This window comes from Atractosteus spatula, chromosome 23 (genome assembly GCF_055471065.1).
Source record: "Atractosteus spatula isolate fAtrSpa1 chromosome 23, fAtrSpa1.hap1, whole genome shotgun sequence".
Classification (NCBI taxonomy): domain Eukaryota; kingdom Metazoa; phylum Chordata; class Actinopteri; order Semionotiformes; family Lepisosteidae; genus Atractosteus; species Atractosteus spatula.
In genome coordinates this window covers 14,354,329-14,379,850 of record NC_142728.1, presented here as the reverse complement: position 1 = coordinate 14,379,850, position 25,522 = coordinate 14,354,329, and the positions used below count along the sequence as shown (strand labels likewise).

At 45.6% G+C, this 25,522-nt stretch overlaps 2 protein-coding genes across 4 annotated transcripts in view; one reads left to right on the top strand and one right to left on the bottom strand.

Moving 5' to 3' along the window:
- The window catches only part of adamtsl2 (ADAMTS like 2), a 39,888-nt gene extending 23,663 nt beyond the window's left edge, over positions 1-16,225 (top strand). The window contains exons 12-19 of the mRNA XM_088940635.1: positions 2,989-3,092; positions 3,466-3,592; positions 8,817-9,030; positions 9,929-10,084; positions 10,587-10,757; positions 11,415-11,591; positions 12,829-12,973; positions 13,734-16,225. Coding sequence (XP_088796761.1) covers positions 2,989-3,092; positions 3,466-3,592; positions 8,817-9,030; positions 9,929-10,084; positions 10,587-10,757; positions 11,415-11,591; positions 12,829-12,973; positions 13,734-13,855 — 1,216 coding nt within the window. The 3' untranslated portion in view covers positions 13,856-16,225. The remainder of the gene's footprint in view (positions 1-2,988; positions 3,093-3,465; positions 3,593-8,816; positions 9,031-9,928; positions 10,085-10,586; positions 10,758-11,414; positions 11,592-12,828; positions 12,974-13,733) is intronic.
- Positions 16,226-16,944: 719 nt separating this feature from the next.
- fam163ba (family with sequence similarity 163 member B, genome duplicate a) overlaps positions 16,945-25,522 on the bottom strand; it is a 38,280-nt gene continuing 29,702 nt past the window's right edge. For 2 of the 3 annotated variants that reach the window (XM_088940786.1, XM_088940787.1), the window contains exons 2-3: positions 23,496-23,611; positions 19,485-20,311 (exon numbers count right to left, since the gene is read on the bottom strand). In XM_088940786.1, the coding sequence (XP_088796912.1) occupies positions 19,913-20,311; positions 23,496-23,588 (492 nt within the window). In that variant the 5' untranslated portion in view covers positions 23,589-23,611 and the 3' untranslated portion in view covers positions 19,485-19,912. Of the gene's footprint in view, positions 20,312-23,495; positions 23,612-25,522 lie in introns of all 3 variants that reach the window. The other variant, XM_088940785.1, reaches the window with a different exon arrangement.

The window sequence follows — 25,522 nt, the reverse complement described above, 5'->3', positions numbered from 1 at the left end:
AACGCGGCGCGGCCAACTTCAGTAAAATAATCCGTCTGAAAACTGGCCATTGTGGCCGACACCGGCTCTACAGCACCCTGGGCCAACTCACCTCCTGTTAAACTGAGCAGCCCCCCAGTGGCAGAGCCACAGCGACGCTGTCTGGGACCACACCGGATACCTAGAAAACCACAGCACCCCCCCCCAAATCAAAGCAAATCTAAAAACATGCACCCAATTAAGCAGCACATTCTAGGCCGATGGAAAAGCTCCTGCCGGTAACTTCATGCACTAAAAGAAATACACTCAGGATCACCAGCTCCAGTTATTTGCATTACCTTTTATTAAGCATAGCATAATAAAAGTGCCCGATGCTTTTGTAATGAAATTTCCTGCAATCTGTGTTGTTTTCGATATAATATGTAACCACCACTGTGAAGCCAAGAGGATGATAGGGGTTAATGCCCTTAACTCCCACATATTACAAAGCAGCCACCTTAATGGGGACATAATTTGGGTGACTGGATAGTACATATGGTTATACAGGGTTAGTCAAAATGCTGTCGACACCTTTGACAGTTTATTACAAATTAATTACATGGGCTACTGTGACAACAAAAGGTTTCAAACGAAAGCATAAATAGCAAAGTTTCTTACAGTTACCTTACAATCCTTCACCTTCTGTGGGGGAGAAAACAAAACTATAATAAAATAATTGGCGTCGACGACATTTTGACTAACCCCGTACATCTGTACTGTACATAAGGTAGGCTTAAAAAAAATGAAGATACAAGGAGTTATTTTGCAAACTGCTTGTAAAGTAAGAATGTGTTATTTCAAAAGTGTAAATATATTTTCCAATTTTTAATACAAGACAGAGCCTGTGGTATTTTTAATTATGAAACCCCCGATTCCGCTGGGCCAAGAGAGGGAGTGTTTTGGCCTCACGAAGGTCAGTGACTCAAGACACCTCTGACGCACGAAGGAGTGTTCATGGCGGCTTTATTCAGATATAGATTTATTCAGTAGCTACAGAACAGTGATAAATTCACTGTGTCATACAGGAACTGGGGATTCTTCTGGTTTGCGAAGACAGATGTTTTCAAGTACTGGTTTTTCAATCAGGACACCTACCATACACACGCCTTTCTGGACAAACAACAGGGTGCTGACTGTTATGAACAGAAGTTTCTGACTGTAACACAACCCAGTCGCGCCGAGATCATGATATGATCTGGAGGCCTGGCTTTAGGCATCTTCGTATTTACAAATCCCCGTTTTTAATGATCACCAGAACAATGAAGAAAGGACAGGTGTCAGAGATGTCTACTGTGCCACTCTGGCTCCAGTGGCTGGAGTCTACAGCAGCCCTGGTGCACCCTGTTTTTACTACAGACTAGCAAAGTCTGGGACTGCAAAGGCTGTCTTGTTCTGGCCACGCAGAGCTCAGGTCGGGAACAGGAATCCACTGCAGGCTTGGGCTACATTTTTCTGAGTGCTATAAGACATCCGAAGGCTGCGGAGCAGGCAGCCAAGATAATGGCTGGTGGGTTTGCATTCCATTAGATCCATAATTCATGCAGGGCCGCAGAGTAGTCATTTGGCTTGTCTGCGCTGCTTGAAAGCAGTGCTCCTCTCTCGGCTCTCGCCAGCGCAAATAAAAGAAACCACAAGCTTTTTTTTTTTAGGACACTTGGAAAGATCCAGAAGAGACAGGTTTTTTAATAGATTAAAAAAAAGCAAAAGCACCTAACAGAGAGTATGGTATATGTATTATTAATACGTCATCTGTACCTTTTCCACTGGTCATCCTGCTTGCTGGAGCTGGATGTAACTTGAGTTTTTAAGAACAGGGGCTAACCGATGAATCTAATGGCTCTAAATTATTTTACACCCGCCAGAAATTCCCTTGCATTTCATATCCAGGAAAGATGATGAGGTACAGGCACACAATTCATAAAACTTTTACAGCGCCTTCATTTGACCACCCTTTTTTGAAGCAGGAAACGCAAATTAATATTGCAAAATGACTAGAAAAACATCTACATTTATTTTAGAAACTTAAATATTTATCTTGAGAGATTTACGTCCTTTTTAAACTTTTTCACCGTTTTCTCATTAGGAGGAAACAGGTGTTGACTTATAGCGGAGCTAAATGTTTTATGAATGTGGCCTATGAAGTTATAAAAATATAACTTCAAATAAGGAAACAAAATATATACAGCCAGGCCCTTCAGTCACTGGCATGATGTGAGAACTTAAACCGATTTTACTGTGTGGAACAGGATGTCAATTAAACCCAATTAAGAATTCCATCCCTGGCAAAGAACATAAGGAAATTCAGTAAAAACCATAACTTTTAAGGCAAGAGTGCCTTCTGTTAGTGACTACCACAAGACACTAATGTGTGTCTGGACTTGGCTCAACAACAAGACAGAATGACAGCTCCAGTAACGCACACAGAGGAGCAATTATTTTTTAAATAAAAAAAACTCCCGTGAAGGACCAGATTTAAAGGTTTAAATAAATGACCACCTACACTTAAAGAGTTTTTTTAATGATACTATTCATAAAAAATGTATCTGCGCAAAGATGTTCCTTCTACTGTAGGGAAACGCAACTCGACTTTCCTTTCTTCTTGAGTAACACTAACTCATATAAATGTATGATTCAATACACAATCACTTATTATCAGTACACTCGTTAATGCTCAAAAGCTGTTAGGTTTGACATGAAGTGGCTGGTTTCAGGTGTACACACAATTCTCGTCAGGTGTACAGGCCGGAGCTACCTCCTGATTCTGTTGCGTGCTCCTACAGTGTATCATTTTTGCGTCCCCCCCAGAAACGTACAGTATGTCTCGCTTGCTTCAAGCTACCAGAAGGAACAGGGTTATTTTTTTGAATCCATGTTCAAGTGGAAAAAAAAAAGAAGACAAGTCCATTGCCATAGGTTACCTGGGCTCACACTCGATTGGCCCTCCCAGGAATGTTTGCTCTGTGTTGGCAGGACTAACCAGAAGTTCCTGCAGAAGAACTTTGGCCTGAGCGCGGCGGACATGTACAGGTGGAAGCTGTCTTCCCAGGAGCCCTGCAGTCTAACCTGCTCTATAGGTACATCGCGAGACCCTCTTCGCACTCTCACACACTCTCGGCTCCTAGCAAAGCAAGAGGATAGCTTGGGCCTTCCTAAGAACTGTCTGATGAAGGACCCTCCCTGTGGGACTCCATCTTCTTTAAAAACCAACAAAGAAATTAACGAAATATGTTTTTCAATCCACCTGACTTGCTTTTGCCCTCTGAGCTGCAAATGTTTCTTCTTCCCTGGGAGCATCCACATTTTAAAGCTTTAAGAACGCCTGCAAAGGGATTCAACCTGTTTCGTTTGTTTGGTGGCGAATGGCTTACTGGGCTTGCTGGACGCAAGAGGAAAGCCATGATTTCAGCTGGTGCCCTGACTTTTCCCCCTGCTTGACCCGGCTTACAGGTGTGGCTACGTCATACGCCATGTGTGTGAGGTACGATGGCGCTGAAGTGGACGACGTGTACTGCGATGCCCTCACCCGCCCGGAGCCGGTTCACGATTTCTGCATCGGGAGAGAGTGCCAGCCCAGGTAAGGAGAACACTAAAACGCGCGTTTCTGATTCGCCTGTCGTGCCGGAGAAGTGCAGAACTTTGATGCAAGCCGGGACAACGGCCGCATTTACACACGGCCATTTCTGATCTGGATCGGATGCACCGGTAGCCGGCTACAAAATGACATCATGTCAACGCCTCCGAATCTGGGAGGTAGTACCGATCAGGATCAGATCCTCCCACTGTATTCTGGTCCTGGGCACTCAAAGGATGATCAAACTCAGCTACTGACACGGGCAGTGCTGCCATGACATTTGCCGCTTTGAGAGGAGGGAAAAAGTGAAACCGCGAATACCAAGTGTGCATTCAGATGCAAACCCCAAGTGGCAGTTATTTTAAACGGGAAAAAAACAGAAAGGCTTAATTGCTATGAAATACTGCAAAACATTCATTTAAACCTCTCATCAGCCTTTGAACTATGCAATTATTACTGTTTCTCTTTCTTCGGTTTCCAGGATGTATATATTGTATTTTTTAAGAGATAAGAAGATAAGATCACTTAATTAGCTATATACAATTTACTGCATTAGGAATGGGTCTTTTCGCAGACCCCAGCTTGCTCTCCATGAGACACACAGACAGGGAGAGAAGCTGGGGGTCAGAGCGCAGGGTCAGCCATTTACACGGCTCCCCTGGAGCAGTTGGGGTGAAGGGCCTGGCTCAGGGGCCCAACGGAGTAGGATTCCTCTGCCGGCCGCGGGATACGAACCGGCAACCTCCCAGCCACAGGCACAGATCCTGAGCCACAGAGGCACAGCTCCGCCCTGGAGCTTGGATTTAGACTTTTTCAACACTTTTGATACCTGTACAATTTTGTTTTGCAACTGAAGTTCAAAATATTTGCGAACTACAATGGGGTGTAGTTTGATGTTTGTTAATTTGTATTTGTTCTGAAATGATCTTTGCATTTAAACCGCGACTTGACTTAATGCAGGATCACGTGATACCACACCTTCTTCATTAAGTGCACAGAGCTAGCCATGATGGGGGGGGGGGTTAAAATGTATTGGCCCCTGGGATGCCAGTAAATTGTATTTCACCCAAGCTCAGGGAAAAAAATGAATTATACCAAAATTCATTACTACAAAGACGGCACTCGTTAAGTCATTACAGTAACATTCAAAGAGAACTCGGATTTACCACAGAAAACCACACATATGAGCATTCATGCAACTTAATGGATTGCTACAAAATCAGGAATCTTTTCAAGTTCAACAGATGCAGAAATCGACCGTGGCAGCGAATAAATGCCACTTTGCATTCTGAAACCGACAGCGAAAATAAACACACAGACCCAACAGCAACTAGCAATAACCTGATTTAGTTAACAGCACTCCATACACGACATCAGTAAGCACACTCTACATTCAATCACGGTCATTTTCAATACCTGAGAATGAGTACCACTCGCATCTTTAATAAAAAAAATTACTGTATTGGAATACGTGCATTGCATGTACGTTTAAAATACCATCGAGGCATTTCGAAACCAAGGATACAGAGAAGCATGTCTTACCTGTGACAGACATGCGCCTTCGTTGTTCTGAGGGCTGAAAACATCTTAAACGACGTCCTGGCCAACTCCAGGTCAGATTCAATCGTCATCAGGGACCACGCATTCAGGGTCAGGCGATGCACTGCGGACCCGAGTTCGTCTGCATCCTGGCCCCGTTTTCAAGCGTCGCAACACCAGTCAGAAAGAACGTCTCACTTCTCAAGAGCAAAATTCCGATCGACGTCGTCGCCATCGGCTGAAGCGACGTCTCTCACGACGTCTGTGGCCAGCAAGCGGTCTTTAAACAGGTCCCCAGAGGCTCGCGTTTTTTTTTTTTTGGTGAACATTTGTTTTCGGACAGCGCGACAGCTTAAACGAAATAGTAATTAAATATATCTCCAAATATCATCTACAGGATAGTCCCTGGGAAACAGACTCACCGTTGTGGAGACGTAACAAGTTCCTTAGACATCATGCACTAGCAGATAACGATACTTTTTTATGAAATTCCAAAAACCTTCGTCACTTTTACCTCAAGGTGCAGCTTTTATTCTTACTTAACCTGTTCACCGGCATCCCAGCGGGGTACTAACCGCTGTGTTTACCAAACAACACACCTTCCCATCAGCCATTTCCCGCCCTTCCGATATGGGCCGGAACTGACGTCACCATCCGCTATGTCATACGTTGCTCCTGCGTTGTCCATGTCTTGGACAAAATCAATATCTTGATCTTGAAGTAATAGTTTCTTGTCTTTATCTTCCGAAGCAAAGCCGTTTCTTTAGCCTTTTACTGTTTACATTTTTCCTTTAGTACTCCGGCTTAAGTAATGTCCACCCATACTGTCTGCCTTGTATGCGCATTTTAAACTGTAGCAGGTATTTTTCCCTGACGTGACATAAACATGACAGCTATCACGCAACGAATAAACTGCATGTCGCAACACATGTGGGGGCCAAGAGAACGTCTCGGACTGTACTATAATCTCATGCTAGACTTGTTATTTGGGCAGAAGAGTTTTCAGGAGCCCCTAAAGGTTGGGTCCCTGTGAGTTAATCCACTCATCCTCTTAACTTTTCTTTTAAGTGACCAATATTAAATCCATACTGGACTTTACAAAATGTGTACAGTAAATCTAAAAGGAGTGGAGCTGGTCCAGGCTAAACGTAATGTGAAAACTCAGCATTTAATAAGCAGCAGTAACAACAGTTGTAGATATTAACACTTTTAATCATGGGCTCTTAAAGACTGGGTGTTAAAATTACAATGCTGCAATCTGCTGCAAAATCAGTTGTTCAAAAAAGTCCGGGCTCAAAAAGATTGCAGTATGTGTAGTCCTTTCAAAGCCTTTGAATTTCTCTAAAAAAATGGCCACGCACGTTTTTTTAAAAATGTCTTTTTTTTACATCTGGACTGCTCAGAAAACAGCACACCCCATTTCTAACATTGCGGTATATCCATGCTAAGATTATGGCTTTACTCTTAGAAATGCGACTATATATGCATATCAATTTGTGAAATATATCACTACTTAAACTATTCATCCCCATTCTCCCCCCATTCAGAGTTGTTTAGGAAAATTGCTTGTTGCCTCCCTGGTTCAACATTGAAACATTGACTCAGTTTGCTGTTTGAAATAACATGCCTTTAACTAGAGCAAGTTAGGAAACAGGGACAGCACAGTGGTATTCTGGTTAAATTCAGGTGGGTAGCTGCGTCAGCATGCATAGGCTGCAAAGGAACAAGTAATAGGTTTATTCCATGCTGAAAAAAAGAAGAAAGAGAACACAACGTTTCGGCCGTGGAGCCTTCTTCAGGTGTGAAGAAGAAGAAGGCTCCACGGCCGAAACGTTGTGTTCTCTTTCTTCTTTTTTTCAGCATGGAATAAACCTATTACTTGTTCCTTCTGGTTAAATTGCTGCCTCGCAACACTGGGGCCCTGGGTTCAATTCCTGGGGTGCTGTCTGCATGGAGTCTGTATGTTCTCCCTGTGTTCATGAGGGTTTCCTCCGGGTGCTCCGGTTTCCTCCCACAGTCCAAAGACATTCTGGTAGGTTAATGGTAGGTTAACCTACCACACACCTGAAGAAGACACACCCTGAAGAAGGCTCCACTGCCGAAACGTTGTGTTTTCTTTCTTCTCTTTTCAGCATGGGATAAACCTTGCTCCTTTGCAGCCCACGCATGCTGACGCAGCTACCCACCTGAACTAGAAACATGACGAGATAGAAAATTATTATTACAACGCCACTGTGGTGACTTTTAAATAAGCACACTTTAATGAACTTCAACACTTTACTGTAAGTTAAAGAACAGTTAAGGGCAACTTCTCAAACACCAGTGCAGCCTACTTGCGCCCACTCTCTTCTCTAACAAGAAAAGGCGGACAACCACCAGAACCGGTTCTGAGGTCAAAATGACCTTTGACCTTTAGGTTACGATAATCTACAGCAACTGTAACGGCCACCCTCACATGTCATAGGTGTTTCCTCATGGAAACAGCTTGGTCTCCCTTTGTAACACTTCAGCTACTTAATACCAATGCCCGTGCAGGACATAATGTACATATGGGGAAGACTACAGAAACACCTACTTTCTGCTTGTTTTCAGGAAATATTTTAAGAGTAATATCAAGAACCGAGGAAATACTGTAATTTAGCCAATCGGTGGCTTTTCCGGATTTGCCAAAGCAAATATCGTTCCCTGTTATGTCCCGCTTTTGTTCCGGCTAAAAAACACAAATTAGCTTAAGGATTCAACAGGAATGGGATTGCTGATGAGCCACCACTGTGTAAGATGTGCACCGTCAGAGAGTCCAAGCCTGGCTGTCTGGCATTATTAATGTTAAACATGACCTCTAGTGCTGAAAAGCTGCAATAGCTATTAAAAGGCAGCAGTTGCATTATAATGACTTAAGTGTTTGCATCTGTTGTGTTGATGTAATGTTTCAGGACGCCTGGAATTTGAAAACCTCAGTCCGCCGTGCCATCTGTCGGGAAAGAAATGTGCCTGATAGTTTTGAAATCCCCCTCACTGCCCTCTTGGGTCTCTGCATTTCACTTTCCTGTGTCAGATGGTTAACTTTGTGATCTTTGTCACTTTTCTTGAGCTTCCATTTTCCCCTGTAGGTTACTGGACTTTCAAATAACGTGCCACAGTCTGGTTTTAGAAGCGAACATAGATCGCAAAAGCGAGTTTATGAACATTAGAATAATGTGCATTAACTATTAGAAGAGTTATTAAGTATTGGAATAATAGATAAATTATTAATTATCAGAATCGTATTTATTAATCATGCTTATTACCATTAGAATAACATGGAATTACCTGTCGCATGTGTCAGTGCATCACAGACCAGAGAAGAATGTGAGAATAGATGTCAATATTATCCATCCATCTTCAGATTTATTCATATCAGGATCACAAGGGAGCTGGAGCCTATCCCAGCGAGCAAGGCGGGCTACACCCTGGATGGGATGCACACCCACACCAGGGTCAATTTTCTCAGAAGCCAATTAGCATACCAGCATGTTTAGGGACTGCGGGAGGAAAACCCACATGAATGTGGGGGAGAACACACAAACTCCACACAGACAGCACCCCCGGGTCTGGAATTGAACCTGAGGGCCCCGGCAATGCGAGGCAGCCATTATTCCTAAATAAACACTTGCTTGGATTAATCGAGTCTCCCGATCCGTCCCGGCAGGTGGGAGGCCAGCAGCTGGAGCGAGTGTTCCAGGACCTGCGGGGAGGGCTTCCAGTTCCGGCTGGTGCGCTGCTGGAAGATGCTGTCCCCCGGCCTGGACAGCTCAGTGTACAGCGACCTCTGTACCCTGGCGGAACTGGAGAGGCCCCCCGAGCGCCGGGCCTGCAAGAGCCCCGCCTGCGGGCCCCAGTGGGAGGTGGCAGAGTGGACCGAGGTGGGGAGCTGGTCGGGGTACCCCAACACTTTCGCAGGAGTCGGGGGGACAAGGTTCTGGGCAGTGCCGGATTTCCCATGAGGAACTGTGGGCACAGTGCCTAGGGCCTACGAAGGAGGGAAACACTAGTGACTAACGAGAAACGAGCTGGAACAACATGCTTGCGATCGACTCTAGGCGCTCCGAATCAATAACCGTACGCTATCTAGCAGCTCTTCTAGAAACTAGAAGTCTCGAAGTGATGGTCGCTGGACTCGCTCCATCAATCACGCGGTTTAGGATTAGAATAGCTGAAAGTGCATCATGTCCGTTAACGTCATTCAATTGACGTTGACCCCTCTTTTTGCACATTTCGGAGTGAAAGTGCCTAGGGCCCACGAACACCAAAATTCGGTCCTGGTTCCGGGGGTTGGGAATTCAATTGCATGTATGGATGCCGAGTTTGGACCATTGAGAATTTACCCAGAGTGCTGCAACTCCACCAATGGGTACCCAAAATAGGCATGGAAAAAGAAAAGGATGGAATTGTAGTTTGCTTGTAGTCTGTACAAAATTTCAGCATCGCTCCACAAAAACATCGCCTAAGGCTTTGTGATGCTGGTCCTTTTTCCCTAGATGCTGTACAGTGTGTTTGGTTTCAGACATTCTGCCTTTATCCTTTGAGAAATAGGGAACTCCAAAAGCAGATTCAGGTGAATGCCATTTTTATTTTGTTTATCGATTGTAATAAAAGATTTCCTAGGAATCTCCTCTCCTCTTTTGGAGGAGATCAGAAGGTGCCTTCCCTGGATCCTTCACTGGGGCGAGAGACTAAGGCCCAGGGGACGACGGTGAGTGTTTGTGCGGTCCTCCTGGCCTCCAGAGGGCGCTGTTTTCTAACCAGCCTGCTCCCGTCCAGTGTCCCGCCAAATGCGGCAAGAGAGGGATCGTGACCAGGGAGGTGAGGTGCTCAGACGAGAAGAAGCCGTGCGACCCGGCGAGCCGCCCGCCCGCCAGCAAGAACTGCACAGGACCGCCCTGCGAGAGACAGTGGACAGCATCTGAGTGGGGGCCGGTGGGTAAACTTCGGAGGGGGGGCGGCACAGGAAGTGAGGTCACAGCCCACTGAGGTCTGAATGTGGAGGCCACATGTTGTGACCTTCTTAGATAGGATAAAGATTCACCTTTTCCAACTTAATAAGTGTAGCAACTGGATGGGCCCCATATTGATTTCTTAACATGCATCTTGACGGTAGATATTTCTTATCTTACCTCTGTGTCGGTGGCATGGCTGTTGTATTTCTTCTACAGCGCTGGCAGGCTCTGCAAAGTTACAGGCTGCCCTTGGGGAATGATCAGGCCTTCCTGATGGCTGCTTCCGTTTTTCCCTGCTCTGGGACAGCAATGCTGTACCCTTTGTCATCGGCCATCCCTCCGTTTCCCTGCTTTGCGACCTCGTCTCCTCCGGCTCCGTAACGGAAGGTCTTGCCGTCGGAGGACGTCTCTGCGCTGCTGCGTCCTGCCCTGTCCTCTGTTCTCCCCCGTGTCTCAGTCTCCTGCTGTCTGTGTGTGCCCAGTGCTCAGGTTCCTGCGGCCAGGGCAAGATGACCCGGCACGTGTACTGCAAGACGCCGGAGGGCAGAGTGGTGCCCGAGTCCCAGTGCACTCCGGAAAACAAGCCGCTGGCGATCCACCCCTGTGGTGAGAAGGACTGCCCGGCTCACTGGCTGGCACAGGACTGGGAGAGGGTAAGGCGGGCCTCCACGGCTCTAGGCTGCGATGGAGAGGGGTCTGGATGGGAATTTTCCCCCCATCAAACAACGCTGTCAACATCGTCTGGAGATAAGACACCCAGCGGTTTCGGGATTTCTGAGCTGTACTACATACAGTAGGCACCCACACTGGGTGGTGTCTTTCTCACACTTTCTGTCCTAGTTCAACTAGATCAGCACTAGCAAGCACCTGATGATCGCCTGTGCATGACGCACCAGCCCAGAGCTCATCCCGGCTTCCACGACGTTAAGCGAATTGAGGGCGCGTGACTCCCTCCCCCCCCCCCATAACCCCCATCCCTCTTCACTCATAACCCTAGATGGGAGACTACTCCATTGCGCAACCTACACTAGGCAAATGCAGGTCCCCATTCATGCAGCTGGGTGCAAAGTACCTGGCTCAAGGCACATCAGTAAGGTCTACAGCACTCAAACCCACCACCCACCAGCTGCTTACAGAATTTGTTCTTCTGCTTCATCGAAGCAGTTGGTATGAAATGGAACGGATCACAATGCCACTCCATGGGATTCTTAGCTCATCTTCTGTATTGAAGTTCTGGGGTCAAACATAAGAGCATGATGGGATTTGGAGAGATCTGCCACTGTAGTGATGCGCACCCACAATTCCCACAGTGCAACACCACCTGTGGGCGAGGGGTGAAGAGACGGGTGGTGCAGTGCGTGGGCATCGGCGCGGGCAAGTTCAAGATCCACGAGCTGGAGGACTGCGACGCCGCCAGCAAGCCCGTGGAGGAGAACACCTGCTTCGAGAGGCCCTGCTTCAAGTGGTACACCACCCCCTGGTCTGAGGTCAGCAGACAAACCGCGCACATCCCTCACGAGCCTCTTTCGAAAACAGAGGTCCTGCAGGCTCAAAGCACAAACAGAGCCCTATAATCCAGCCGTCTTGATCTGGAATCTGGGGGATACCAGCAGTATGCTGTAGCTGAAGCTCAGCTGATGTGAGTCTGGCCAGTACCTGGATGGGAGACCTCCTGGGAAAGCTAAGGTTACTGCTGGAAGAGGTATCAGAGGGGCCAGTAGGGGGTGCTCACCCTGCGGTCTGTGTGGGTCCTAATGCTCTAGTATAGTGACAGGGATATGTAATATTATGATGTAATATTTTTATATGTAAAAATGCCCAACAGAGTAGGATTCCTCTGCCGGCTGGGGGATTTGAACCGGCAACCTTCCAGCCACAGGCGCAGATCCTGAGCCACAGAGCCACTGCTCCGCCTCCCAGTGGGAGAGTAGGGGCGTGGGCCCCATCTCAGGGGAGTGATCCCCATCTCTGAACTGGCTCCATCACTCTGCTCTCTTCCCCACTGAGAGCTGGTGAGTGGGGAGCGGACTGGCGCACTCTGGCTGCTGTCATACCATCCAGGTGGGGCTACTCATTGGTGGTGGTAGTGGGATCCCCATTACCTGTAAAGCACTTTGAGTGGAGAGTCCAGAAAAGCGCTCTATAAATGTACGGAATTATTATTATTATTATTATTATTATTATTAGGCAGTGGAGGCTATGGGGAGGATGAATCACTCAGGTTATTCTTAGCTTTGTGACTAAGAGGCCTGTTGCAGGGGCTGTGAATTTGCAGTATTAGCAGTGCAAACTCCAGCACCTTTTGCATGCTGGAGTTCTAAGGGATAACCTCGGCAGGATGGATAAACAGAGAATATCTGCATGCATAAAGATGTCGGCTCAGGCCCCACTAGAGGAGGGAACTGCCTCTTCAGCAGAAGCATGGTGCCTTGATCCCATGCCAGTAAAGACATGTAGCCAGTCCTGGAGACACAGGGCACAGACAGGACTATGATGGGACGCCAGGGCCTTGGAGGGGAACCGATTATTTCGAATACCAGTCCAACCCAAAGAGCGGAGGTCTCCAGACACCCTGAAGAAACCCATGTGAGCCCAGGGAATGCACGAGGGTCACACCTCCCTGTCTGCTTCGGGCACAGTGGATCCCTCAGTCAGAGCGCTTTAACAAGGAATGACCGCCAGGAGGAGGTGACCCATGGGAAATGTTGTTTGCTCCAATTGCAGTGCACCAAAACGTGTGGCGTGGGCGTGAGGATGAGGGATGTCAAGTGCTATCAGGGCAGGGACATCGTGCGGGGGTGCGACCCCCTAACCAAACCTGTTGCCAAGCAGACCTGTGCCCTGCAGCCCTGTCCAACAGAGCCACCAGGTACATCTCTATTACTCCGAATTGCCCCAGTGTGTTCTAGGTGTAGATGTGCAAGACGTCCAGCTTTAAACCACTGTTAGATGTCACACCAGCATTTAGTCTTCATTATTTTCAGCAAGGAAACACAGAGCCCAATTTCAGGGATATCTTGTAGACGATGCGTTCTAATCTAACCTTGTTTGCACAGTGCAAAGTAGCTAAGGTTGGGAGCACCAGCAAACAAGCTGTCCAGATGTTTGCTTTGGTTTTTATTTTTTGCAAAACATGGCACGAAGAAAATTGAAACAGTAACCAAAGGTATCAAAACAGTTCTTCCCCCAGGTTAACAGAAATATGAAAGTAATTATGTAAAATTAAGATTCCAGTAGGTCACAGCAATATTATCAAGCTCATCTGTATATCTTTTGTTTTTTTTTATTTTTCTCGCTAGTTTTGTTTGTAATATGATTGGTGATCAATAACATCTATATCTATAAGCGTATGTACACAAGAATGTTTTAGACATCTTTGCCGCTTGTGTTTGTTGGTGGGCTTGCGAATGGAAAGAAAAAAAATAATAAAAAGTAAGCTGCAGAACAAAAAAACATGGCAAAAAAAACAGAGGTTGCAAAAGTGGTATTTGATCCTGGCTCAAGCTGTCAGATTTGGGCTTTGGACATGCAACCAGGAGATGAGCTGGAGTTTTGCTCTAATGTAGAAAAACAATGTCCCAGGTTGCAATGGGTCCAGTCAAGAACTGTGCTCCCTTGTTGTTTTCTAGATGAGAACTGCCAGGACCGGCCCTCAACCAACTGCTCGCTGGCCCTCAAGGTCAACCTGTGCAGTCACTGGTACTACAGCAAGGCCTGCTGCCACTCCTGCCGTGCTGGCCACGCCCCCTAACCCCGGCTCCGCCTCGCACCCGCGCCCACCTCGCCGCAGGCAGGACCCCGGAGAACCTGCATGTGCTGTCGCCCCCCCAAAAAACTATCAATCAACCAAAACCCTGTGCTTTTCTCGAGCTTTCCGCCCGGACCTCAGAGGCACCTGCTGGCGCGGGCCAACCCGCGTCGGTCGGACCTCATGCGGTGGGGGTTGGCCACAGGCTGGGAGCCCAGGACTCCGGAAGGCCGAGAAACCCGCCCTGCCCACTCTGAGGTTCAGTCTGGCATTCCCAGCAACACTTTCACCCAACCAGCTCAGCATGCCGGCACTGAACTCTGACGCCGCAGGTCCCCCTCCCCCACCCGGTATAAATCTCACGCCTCTGCCTGGCGGTTTCCCTACAAGCAATCAAAATACCAGTCCATTCCAGGCCATTGTTCAGGTTCAGAGCCTACGAAGTTGATTCTCAGCCGTTTCCTGCTTCTTTTTCTACAGGCCCCACTCAGCAGTGGCAGCCTAAAAGCAGAAATGCACTAAAATGAGCAGTAGTATTAATAATTTAAAATAAGCAGGGAAAGGCAAGAAATCAATGAATGCAGGTATTTCTACTGAGTATAGGCCTTTACCACACCATGCAAATTCTTTCAGGTCTTTTTCTGACGATTTGCCTGTTGGCTTGGCCGGCTCCGTGTAAAAGAATGCCCACTTGGGTCCAAAGAAACATTGACACAGCAAACCTCACCTGCCTCGGGTTCCACACCTTGGTGTTGTACAGCCTTCACAGCATTCCTGAATGCCTTCTCCTTCTCCAATGCCTTCCCCACAGAAGGCATATTCCCGGGCGTAATATTCCAGAGGAAAGTCAGGCTACGGTTAACACTGTCTGAGGCTGGATCCTTAACGGATCTGGGCTGCCTGCGACGCAAGTTGAGAACAACCATTACAAACCAGAAAACAAAAACAGCAGCCTGGTACCTCACAATTAAACAGCAGCAGAAAAAACACAACAACATTTTTTTTCTGGTCCCCCCCCCAGACTACAATACTTAGCCCAGAGCTTTCTCGCGATAATGCTGCGCTGGTTTCGAGATCACGTCAAAACACTGTACTCTGACGCCAGGGCATTCTTCTCCATTAAAAGCCCTGTGATAGACTTTCTGGGGGCTGTCTAAGCATTAGCTGAGGACCAGATCAGGGTTTACTGTACATCTGCAATAGGCGCTTGAATTTTGAGGCATTGGTTGAAGATGATAACGTGCTGGGTGCTTTTTAAACTCCCCAGCTTCTCTTACAGCTGTTGCTAAGTCTCGTTTGTGTAAAAGACAAAAAAAAAAAGTTAGTGACAATAATACACAAAGACAACCTTCCGTTTCTGAGGAGGGACGAGATAAATTATTGTTCTGTGCAGTGTATTGCATGTTTAAAATATTTATTAATATTATTGTATTGTTTGTTTTTTTTTATTATTATTATTTCAGACCAGAAAGTAGGTTTTACTTCAAATATAAGACCAATCTTGTTGTGCAATACAGAACGATACCTCTGTCGATGAAATTGTACTGTATGTTAAAAACACAGGTTCAGTCCGTAAAACCACTTTTGCTCAAGTTATTCTCCATTTAAATGTTTTAATGCTTTGTTTTAAATGCTCCTTTTCCCATACACTTATTCCTGTGTTAAAATTACTTGAAAGCATTTGCATTGCTGGAGTTACATTTTTTTGCTTATTCTCATGATAGAGAGATCATTTCAAAGCACCTTTCATATCCAAATCGTAATAAAAAAATGAACTTCTCAGCTGTGTTTAAAAGTTAAAAGTATGCTAAAACTAAACCTATGCTATGGTGAGTCTTAATTTTATCCACCGGAGACTTGATATAAAATAGAAACAACATAATTGAAAAAAGAGTATTTTAAGAGTAAAAGGCAGCAAAATTAAAAAAAATATATTTCACTTCTTTCACAAGTAATACCAAGACCTTTTACATAATTGCATTTGCTATGGATTACTTACTTGGTACAGCAGTTTTCGTAGGATCTCTGCAGTGTGTGTCTTGAATGAATGATGCTGATAATGTAAAATGACTACATTACAAATGCATGTAAAATGCAATCAGCATATTAGCTTTCAGTTCTTAAACCTCTTAAAACCTCTTTCAGTTTTATAAAACCTTCACGTGCCTCTCCCAAAAAAGCTGTGCTATCTGCTACAAGAATGTTCTGAATGATTATCCTGTCTATTTCCTAAAGAAGAAAAAAAAATGTATCCTTTTGTATTTGTTGCTTTTACTGGATAACAACTTAATCTCTTTAAAACCTTGTTTTGAATGAATTTCTTGGATAGTAAGTTGCTTTTGGATTTCAAAATAAATTATGTGCCTTTAGGTGAAGAGCTTTGTGTGCTGTCAGTGTTTTTTTCTGACTGGGAGGTCAAAATGTTGTTTTTCTCACACTAGCAAATTCAGCAAAACATAAACTACTTTAAAAATAGGACATTTCGTATAATAACCAGCGTGGGGTTACTCCAGTACTTTGTCTTTTAAAAAGTGCTGTTTATTTAACTTGGCATTATTTAACTCAGTGTTATCACGGTCTTAGACAAATTCCAAATCACATTACTGTACTTTATGCTGACAGTGCACATCAACAACTCAAATTAAAAAAAAACAGGTAAAGGAAAACTGTTCTTTGTATTGAAACACTATATTCTGATTAACATAAACATGGCTTTAAACACTTTTTTTGTTCCCTGACATCTTGTGAATAGGAACAAAATTTCAGTAGGACTTTATAAAAATGCAGGACTTGATTTAAGTAGCCCTCGATATCTAATGTTTCTATTTTTAATTGTATTTTGTTCTTCACAACTGAAAAGTTAGTTTTCAAAGACAATATTGCTTCGGATACTCTTGAGAAAGTGGGCAATTCACCTACCGATTTTTTTAATACCGAGTATTAGCTTTTCTCTGTCCTTTCCAACCAGCAGCAAAAACAGATTTCCCTCTCAAAGGAGGCCATTTGAGCAAAATATTCTGGAAATTAATTTTTTTCTATCGTTGTTTGTAAAACAAGGAGGGGGGGAAAAAAGAGTTCTAAAACTTTCAGCATTGATTTTTACCGTATTTTATTATCAACAATGTGTTCATTGATCTTAAATTTTCCAGTCATTTCTGTAACATTTCGGCATTAATCGAAAGCATGGAATAGGCCAGTATTGAAGAAGGAACAGAATTGCCCAGGAACACAAACACCCACAGAAAGAAACACCCAGCGAAAACAGTAAAGAAAGCCGAACAATGTGATATAACTATGGTTTCCCCTACGATTTTAATTTCTGTATTAGACATCAAAAGGAACCAGCGTCAATATAGTAGCGTTGTGTGATCTGCTAATGCAAAAACAAAAGAGGGTGCTCAAGAGAAAATATACACCGAAAGCCCCAAGGAAAACGATAAATGATTGAAGTCCACTTGCTTGGAGTGAAACAGTTGCCGCAGCTGAACAAAAACGGTAGAAAAAAAATGGAAACGGTGGGGCTGTACAAGGTGAAAACTACGGACCACCAGGAGGCTGATAAAGTTTTCCTGTGGCTCTCTGGCGACCGAGCGAGAGAGGATGAGGAAGTCGACGTCCGCTCCCGTCATCCGTCATACAAAACGAAAAACCGCCCCTTCTCCTGTACCGTGCGCAAAACGCTATGACTTTAGTTTGTGGTCAGTTTTTGTTTTTTTAAAGTAACATTTCGACCAAGTCTTGAGAAAGTCAAAGGAAAATGACAGGCTTAAAACATCCCCCCCCCCCCCTCCCTAAAAAATACTGGAGTGCCGTCGTGTCTCTCGGGCTAGTGAACGCCATACACTCGCCAGCATCCCCTGATACTGACCAGTGTCCCATCCAAAAGGGAGGAGGCTGTGGAGCGGACTTTATCTAGCCCAGGGCAGAGCTGGGGGTGACGGCTCTTGTGAAGCTGGGCAACAGAGGAGAAAAAAAAAAAGACCTTGACTCCTCTCCAGAAACACCGCTGTCCTGGCGGTTTCTTAAAAGTGGGCAATTTTCCCCCATTCTTCCAGAGCAGAAAACTTCACCACATGGATGTACTGGGTTCCATTTTTCTTCTTTGGAAGCCGGTTTGACTGACAATTGTCAGAGCTTCGGCATGTGGTTTGGCCTTTAGAACTGCTTTGCTCATTTGGACAAGGGAGAATTTTGTTTTTAACAAAAAACTCTTCTTCCCCGTTTCCCTTCACACCCTGTCAGCCCAGCGAACGGAGTCCTGGGAGAGGCGGAGGTGCCCTTTACAGCCAAAGGGCTCGAGGCGTTTCAGCTGGCTGGCCCAGCCCAACGCCATTTTCCAGCCATCAAAGTCCGCAGGGCTCCCCAATTTCCATCCCACCCCTGATCTTAATGTCTAAACTCATTATTTTGTTTAGAAGGCAAAGCACCCGTCTTTGTAGGTCTTAAACTGCTGCTAATTGAAAAGTTCCCATAAAAACCTTTCGTACGGATGGGTGAGTGCCCACCTCTGTTCTTATCCTTTTGGACTCCTCGGCCGATCTATCAAACAAGTTATTGTCTCCTTTTTTTTATTCTGAAATCACGTCTAGCCATCTGTATTTTGTGTTCCCCATTGCCATGGTGCTTTTCTGTTTAAAAGGTTAGACGACTACAGGTCCTACTGTGTAGGACTAGAAGGATCCAAGGTAGATGAGCTGGGTGAATCAGGCCTCAAAAGGATCTCGAATTTCTTACAGGCCCATTAGGTAACATCTATGTTTTAGCCAACATCTTCCAAACGCCCAGTAAGCTAAGCCCTTTCCCCTCCAATCCTAGATCTGGAGAAGGTTTTTCAGTTCTGTCTGGCTAAGCCACATGTTCAACGCTGATTATTGCCAACTCCATGTCTGAACAAAATAACTCAAGTGAGAACCCCACGCCCACAAGCTCGGGCTAGAAGGTTTTCCTGCTTCTCCCCTTTCCGATCCTCCATTTGGAAAACGCGTCTGGCTCGGTCCGGAGCCCAGACCTGGCATTGCACATAATGGGTCCTTGGCAGCGATGCTCTGTTGCTGTGCAGAGGGAGAGTGAGCGACACAGATGATCCAACCCCATCCCTACCTTACTGTCCACCTTAAACTGCAGGAAAGCGGGGGGGGGGGGGGGGGGCAAACAACTGACAAGTCCGCACCAGCAAAAATAACAAAATGGCAAGAACACCTGTGTTCACATTTGATAAGCCCTTAAAGTAATACATTTTTCCCCACATACTGTAGAAATATACACAGACCATGCCTCTGAAAAATCTGGATTAAGTATACAGGTACGTTGGGAAAACAGGAGGAAAACTGCCTCCACCTGTCCTTCTGGACCCAAGTGGTCCAATGTCCTCAGTTCGATTCCCCGAAGTAAGATGAAGATGGACAGGGAGGTGCTGGGAGGGAGACGGGAGGTGACGCTCAGCGCAGAGGGTTGGAGCAACATCGTTCGGGAGTGTGTGGTTCGGAGAGCAGGGAAGGAGTAGAGGGACTATACATGTTTGAAATGGGTCGGTCTGTGTGTCGATTCATGGCAGAAAGCTCATAATGCCTCCCTTTCCCTTAATCACCTGAGACTTGTGTTTTTGTAGCAGCAAAGAGGACATGCTGGGGGTGGGGTGGGGGGGGGGGGAGAGGGAGAGAATCCACCCACAGGAGTGCACAATTCCCAGAAATCAATGCAGCAGGCCGTTCAAGAAAGGCTTATCTCGCGCCCACTCTCCTCGTCTTCTTCCCGTGCCCCGTTCAGGAAGTTGAGCACTCCTGGCTTCTGGATGGAGGAGGAGGAGGAGGCCAATGGGGACAAGGAGGACAAGAGCAGGAGGAACCTTACAGGCTTACAGGCTTTCAGCTGTCTGAAGTGCGCGAGAGGCGGCCCAGGAACAGCTGTTGGAAAAACTTTCCCGATGGGTGGCTCGTGTGGCTGTGTCTCTCTGTGCGTGTGTGTGCGTGTGTGTGTGTGTGTGTGTACGTGTGTTGGGGTGGGGGGGTCAAGTCGCCCTCTAAACTGGAACCCCATCTTCCCCGCAGGGGGAGGGGGGTCCTACACATCCGTGCTGATGCTTCGGCTGCGGGTGAAGACCTCCTTCATGGTGACGGAGCGCGCCAGGTTGAGCTTGTGCATGCTGGGCAAGTCCAGGGGCAGGTCCAGGTCCTCCTGCTGGACCGTCCGGTAGCTGACCCGCTCGCCGCCGTTCCGCAGGCCGTCCGGGTGGTGCAGGTAGAAGGGCAGCTCGTAGTGCGTGCAGTTGGGGCAGTAAGTCCGCGAGCGGACGAGCTTCCGCGCCGGGGGCGGGGTGAAGAGGGCGGGGCCGTTGGCGGTGGCGGCGGCCGTCGCCGCCACTACATTTTGGTTGCAGTGAACGGGCGGGAGATGGGAGTGCATGGCGAAGTCCGGCTCCTCCTCATCTTCCTCGGACTCCTCCTTCTTACAGCAGTAGTACTGGCCGGCCGAGCGAGGCGGGGGAGAGGGGAGAGAGAGAGGGACACTTTGAGAGAGGGACAGAGCAGGACTTTCCCTTCAGAGAGACAGACATTTCACAAAGAGCCCGTCTGGCCGGCGTGGGCTCTGCACAGGAGAGGATGAGGACACCAGCTGCAAGCGAGGGCGGGTTTCACCTGGATTGATCGGTTTTAATGCGCGGGTTCAAATTATTAAACGAGGATCATTTCCTTTGGGGCTCATGAATGACTAATAAACGACTGAAGTTATTTGTTCTTTCTTGGGCTGTTTAGGCTTAGTGCACCAAGCCCCGAAAATGAAAACTAATTTAAAAGGGGTTCATATCAATTTGATATTTCCACGATTTGCATTGAAAATGGCAGAGGTTGAGAAAAACAGATCTTTAATAATAATAATAATAATAATAATAATATTAATAATAATTGCTTACACTTATATAGCGCTTTTCTGGAGACTCCACTCAAAGCGCTTTACAGGTAATGGGGACTCCCCTCCACCACCACCAGTGTGCAGCCCCCACCTGGAAGATGGGACGGCAGCCAGAGTGCACCAGTACACTCCCCACACACCAGCTCTCAGTGGGGAGGAGAGCAGAGTGATGGAGCCAGTTCAGAGATGGGGATTATTAGGAGGCCATGATCGATAAGGGCCAAGGGGAAATTTGACCAGGACGCCGGGGTTACACCCCTACTCTTTTTCGAGAAATGCCCTGGGATTTTTAATGACCATCTAAGTTTTCGGGAACAGGACCCGTTCATGCCTGTGAATAAAGGGCAGGAGTTTAGCTTCAGTTTTATAAAGACACCTTTGGACATTTCAGAACATTGCCCACTAGGAAACCCATTTCGAGGTATCCTTGGTTGGCAAAGGTGCCAGTATTTTGGCCTGGGGTGTATCCGAGCTTCTCCGCAAGCCCACCCAAGTCATTCAGATTCGTTTTCACTTCGGTTATGAATTTTCCATTTGCCAGATCTTGGCAGCCTGACAGAAACTAGGCTGGCAACCCAATTGTCTCTGCTTTCCTCAGAGCAGCTGGGGGGGAGGGGGGGGGGAGGTAATTAAAGACCATGCAGTAATTTGGCTAGGAACCAAATTAAATTAGAGAAAATGTGCACAGTATCGAAGAACATTGTGTCCTTAAAAAAGCTTTTGGCCACTCGGCTTCCAGCTAGCACTGGCCTCATGATAAAACAGTGCATGCATGCAGTACACATTGCACTAAAACAGTGTGGTGATCGCTTTATATGAACTTCTTTGGAAACAAAGGTAACACATCTCTAGGCTAACAATCAGAACAATCCAGACAAACATGCTAGTAGTATACAGCTGCCTAAATATACAGGGTTCTTACAAATATAATGGGACTACATTAACAGACAACTATACTGTGCAAACTGTGTGACTTTGAGCAATGAAGTTTGAGTTGCATTCTGGGGAACTTATGACAATGCCAATATACTCCAGAGGGAACTAACATCCCCCGTGTCTGCCAGGGGGCATACAGTGCCTTCTTGACCTGCCAGCATAGCAGCTCCTCCTAGTAGTTACTGTCATTGTTCATGGGAACATGCATTGTCCCATTTCTAGGAGTATTTTAAATTGTTCCCTTTAAGAATCTTAGCAAACTGAGGGATAGGTGTACATGTATATCATCCATAAGCTGCAGGACTGAAATGCTAGTTATCTAGGCTCTGGTCTGATCAGCATCACTTAGTTATCTTGTTTGAGGGTATGACAAGACAAATGGAACACCTGTGATTACAAGTCAGAAGCAGCACATCTTCCTTATTAGAGTGGCTTTTAGGGTTTTTAACTGAAATAGAACTGGCAGAAGGCAGGGTTAAAGCACCAAAAACTGTCAGCATTATTTTTTAGATATTGATGAAATGAAAACGGCAAATTTCTACAACTACTGCTCTTGGGCAATATCTATCAGTACACATCAAATCAGCTTTCGATTTTCTTTTAAGAAGAAACAGAAATGACTTCTCCATTATTTTTATACAACATTAATTTCATATGCTTTGGTAACACAATACCAAATTTAGTTTTGCGTTATTATCTTTTGAGATAATGAAATGAATCACATGGTGCCATTTTAGTGAACCCCATGCAGGTCCGCTGGCTGATGGAGAATGTGCGTGAACAGGTCATGATAGAGGCAGAGGACCAAAGGAAAGGCTGCGTTTGTAAGACTGATACATCAAAGCCGTTAATAGCCTCTGCGCCACATTTAGGCTACTCAGACTTAAAAGATACACAAATTCAATCCTAGCTAATACCTCTGATTGCAACTGTCAAGTGGGCTGGACTAATGGGTTTTGCGGGGCCAACTTGACCCACTGACCAAATGTTTGACAACTCGAGTTTAATCCATTAGTCACAACTCAATCTTAGTTTCAGTTCTTCACTCTATGAAGCAACTCTATATAAGATTGTGCACAATTCTGGGACACCACTTTTCCAGCTACTCAGGCTATCCTGAGAATGTTGACCAGAATATCACTAATTTATTTATGCTCTCAGCTGGATGACACAAGTAGACCCGGCTACCCAGAAGACTGATCGTGTTCCCACCACCTGCAGTGAGATGCAGAGCTGCACTTTCTGCTACTGCAAGAAATACTCAGGGGTTAGACATTCTTCTCTAAAATAACAAATCAGTTCCCAGAATTCGCACACCTGCCAGATACAGAAGAGGTATCAAGCCTCATGGGGGAGGAATCAGAATAGAGGATGCTAGTACTGTGACATGATATGAGCTCTCATCACAGCCTGAGGAATGGAAAGTTAGAGTCTCAAATAAATATAGTGTCACTGTCCTGAATGTCTGTTAAGGTTTTGCACATTGTTATGGCTTTGTCAACACTGTGCAGACATGTTTCTTTGGCTCACGAAAGAGATTTCAAATTAAAATCGCTTTATTGGCATGAATGATGACGAATTAAAATTAAAATCTCTCTTCTGACGCAAAGAAGATTTTTGTATTGTAAAAAAGCAATTATGTGTGGTGGATTGTACATTGTGTTAGGGCTGGTAGTGGTGAAAATATATACATATCTTGTATGTAGTGTTTGTCTTTCCTTAGCAAGAAATGACCTATAACCAAAGTCAAAGGAAGCTACAACAAAGATGATGTTTCTGCAAAGTGTGCAACACTTACCTGCAACCTGCAATAGCACAGCACTGCTATGATGCACAGTAAGATAACTGTTGCTAAAATTCCGCCTGTGATGACCACTGTCCCGGCTGTCATTCGATCTCTTCTCCATTAACAGCCTGCAGGCACAACCACACAGAGAAAGCAGGCCGTCAGGCTCTGTGGACACCTCATACAATATATTTCACTTCGGAAAATGGTTATGCAGCGAGATAGCCCTTCAAGACAAACCGGTCTTGCCCAGTAGGTGTCCTGTGGGCAAAGACTGGTGTGTAGGCTCGGGATACAATTTTGAAACAATACCCTATTTACTGTAACAGCATTTAACAAACTAACACATCAGTCATGAAGGGAGAGGTCTTTTCATTAAAAATATTTATTAGCAGCGAGTTACAGCTATATTTTTTCTGCTGAATTAAAAGGTAGAGCAAATGACAAAATAAATTATTTAATGAATCATCTGTACAAATCCTTTTTTTATGGTAACAGGTGTAATTACACATTTGTAGTGTTTACATTCGATACAACACATCAATTTGGATCAAACTTCAGAAACCACTTGTGCTTCAAGGGCCTATCCTTCATAATACCGGGTTATTTATAAAACCATCACATTCGGGAAAGGCCCGCAAAACATAAATATCCAATTTGTGTCCCCGATCACGGACGCATTATGGTCCCTGTTGAGATAAAACAGCCGTTATAGCTCTCCCCCCGGGAGCCAGCTAAGAGGGGCTCAGAACAGACTGATGAGGCGAGATGCTGAAGACACACATACAAGGCCTGCACTTTTTTAATCTGGGACTGAATTAACCCTGAGGTGTACCTGCGGTATCTGACATGTTACGTCTGGTAAAACGTCTAGGAGATCTTCAACCCATCTTCCCCATCAACAATGAATGAGCAAATAATACTGTTAAACAAAGAGAAGTCAGTATATGATGTATTTTTATATAGTCAATGTATAGTATTTATTTTTATAGGAGTCCAGATATAAATAAAGTTCCAGTGGGCGGCTGCGTCAGCATGTGAAGGCTGAAAAGGAGCAAGTAAAGGGTTTATTCCCTGCTGAAAAGAGAAGAAAAGAAACAACGTTTCGGCTGTGGAGCCTTCTTCGGGTGTCTCGCACACCTTCTCGCACCTGAAGAAGGCCCCACAGCTGAAACATTTCTTTTCTTCTTTTTTTCCCCCCCAACGTGGAATAAACCTGTACTTCTTCTTTTGCAGCCCACGCATGCGGACGCAGCTACCCGCCTGAACTACCGTTTGTCTGCATCGGTGCAGGATTCTAACACGACATCTTTTAAAATACCGGTTCTAAATATCTCCATCTTTGAGATCAGCGTGCTCCAACATGCCGTTCCCCTTTCAAAAAAAAAAATCCAACAACCATGCGATTCTCATTATGCCGCTATTCCAGAATCACGCAGGAAGCTTGCACGTCAATTTTATATTTCTGCAACAGCTGGTCCTCAAGAGGAGCAGGCAAACGGGTATGCTTGAGCCCCCCGAACAAAAGTCTGAAGAAACACAGACCTTGTAACATGAACTGAACCTTTAAAACCCGGAATTTCCCCAAACATGAACTCACGAACACAGTAAGGCACTGGCCACCTTGTACCACAAGAGGGCGCACTGTCAAAGCACTGAACATGGAGACCATGTTGGTGCACAAAACACACCTCAAACTGCAGGGTCTGCACTTTTCAAAATTCAGAATAAAAAAAAATGCAGAACCTAAACATTTTAAGGACGAACTGTAGCTTATTATAATCAAAATGATACTTTGTGCGGCGGATCTAAAAAAACATTTTCCGCAACATGCACTTCTGCTCACAAAAACCCAAGCTGTAGGACAGCGCAAAGTCTGTTAAGCTATTATGTGCTCCAGTCTGCCCAACTGTGTTGTCTTTCCACACAAGGAAACTGTTTTTACTTTTACTTAAAAAACAGAACATTGGGGGAAAAATGCACCGCCTTTTCTGTGGAGCCTGAGCTTAACACTGGGAGAGTCGACACTTTTCCAGTCC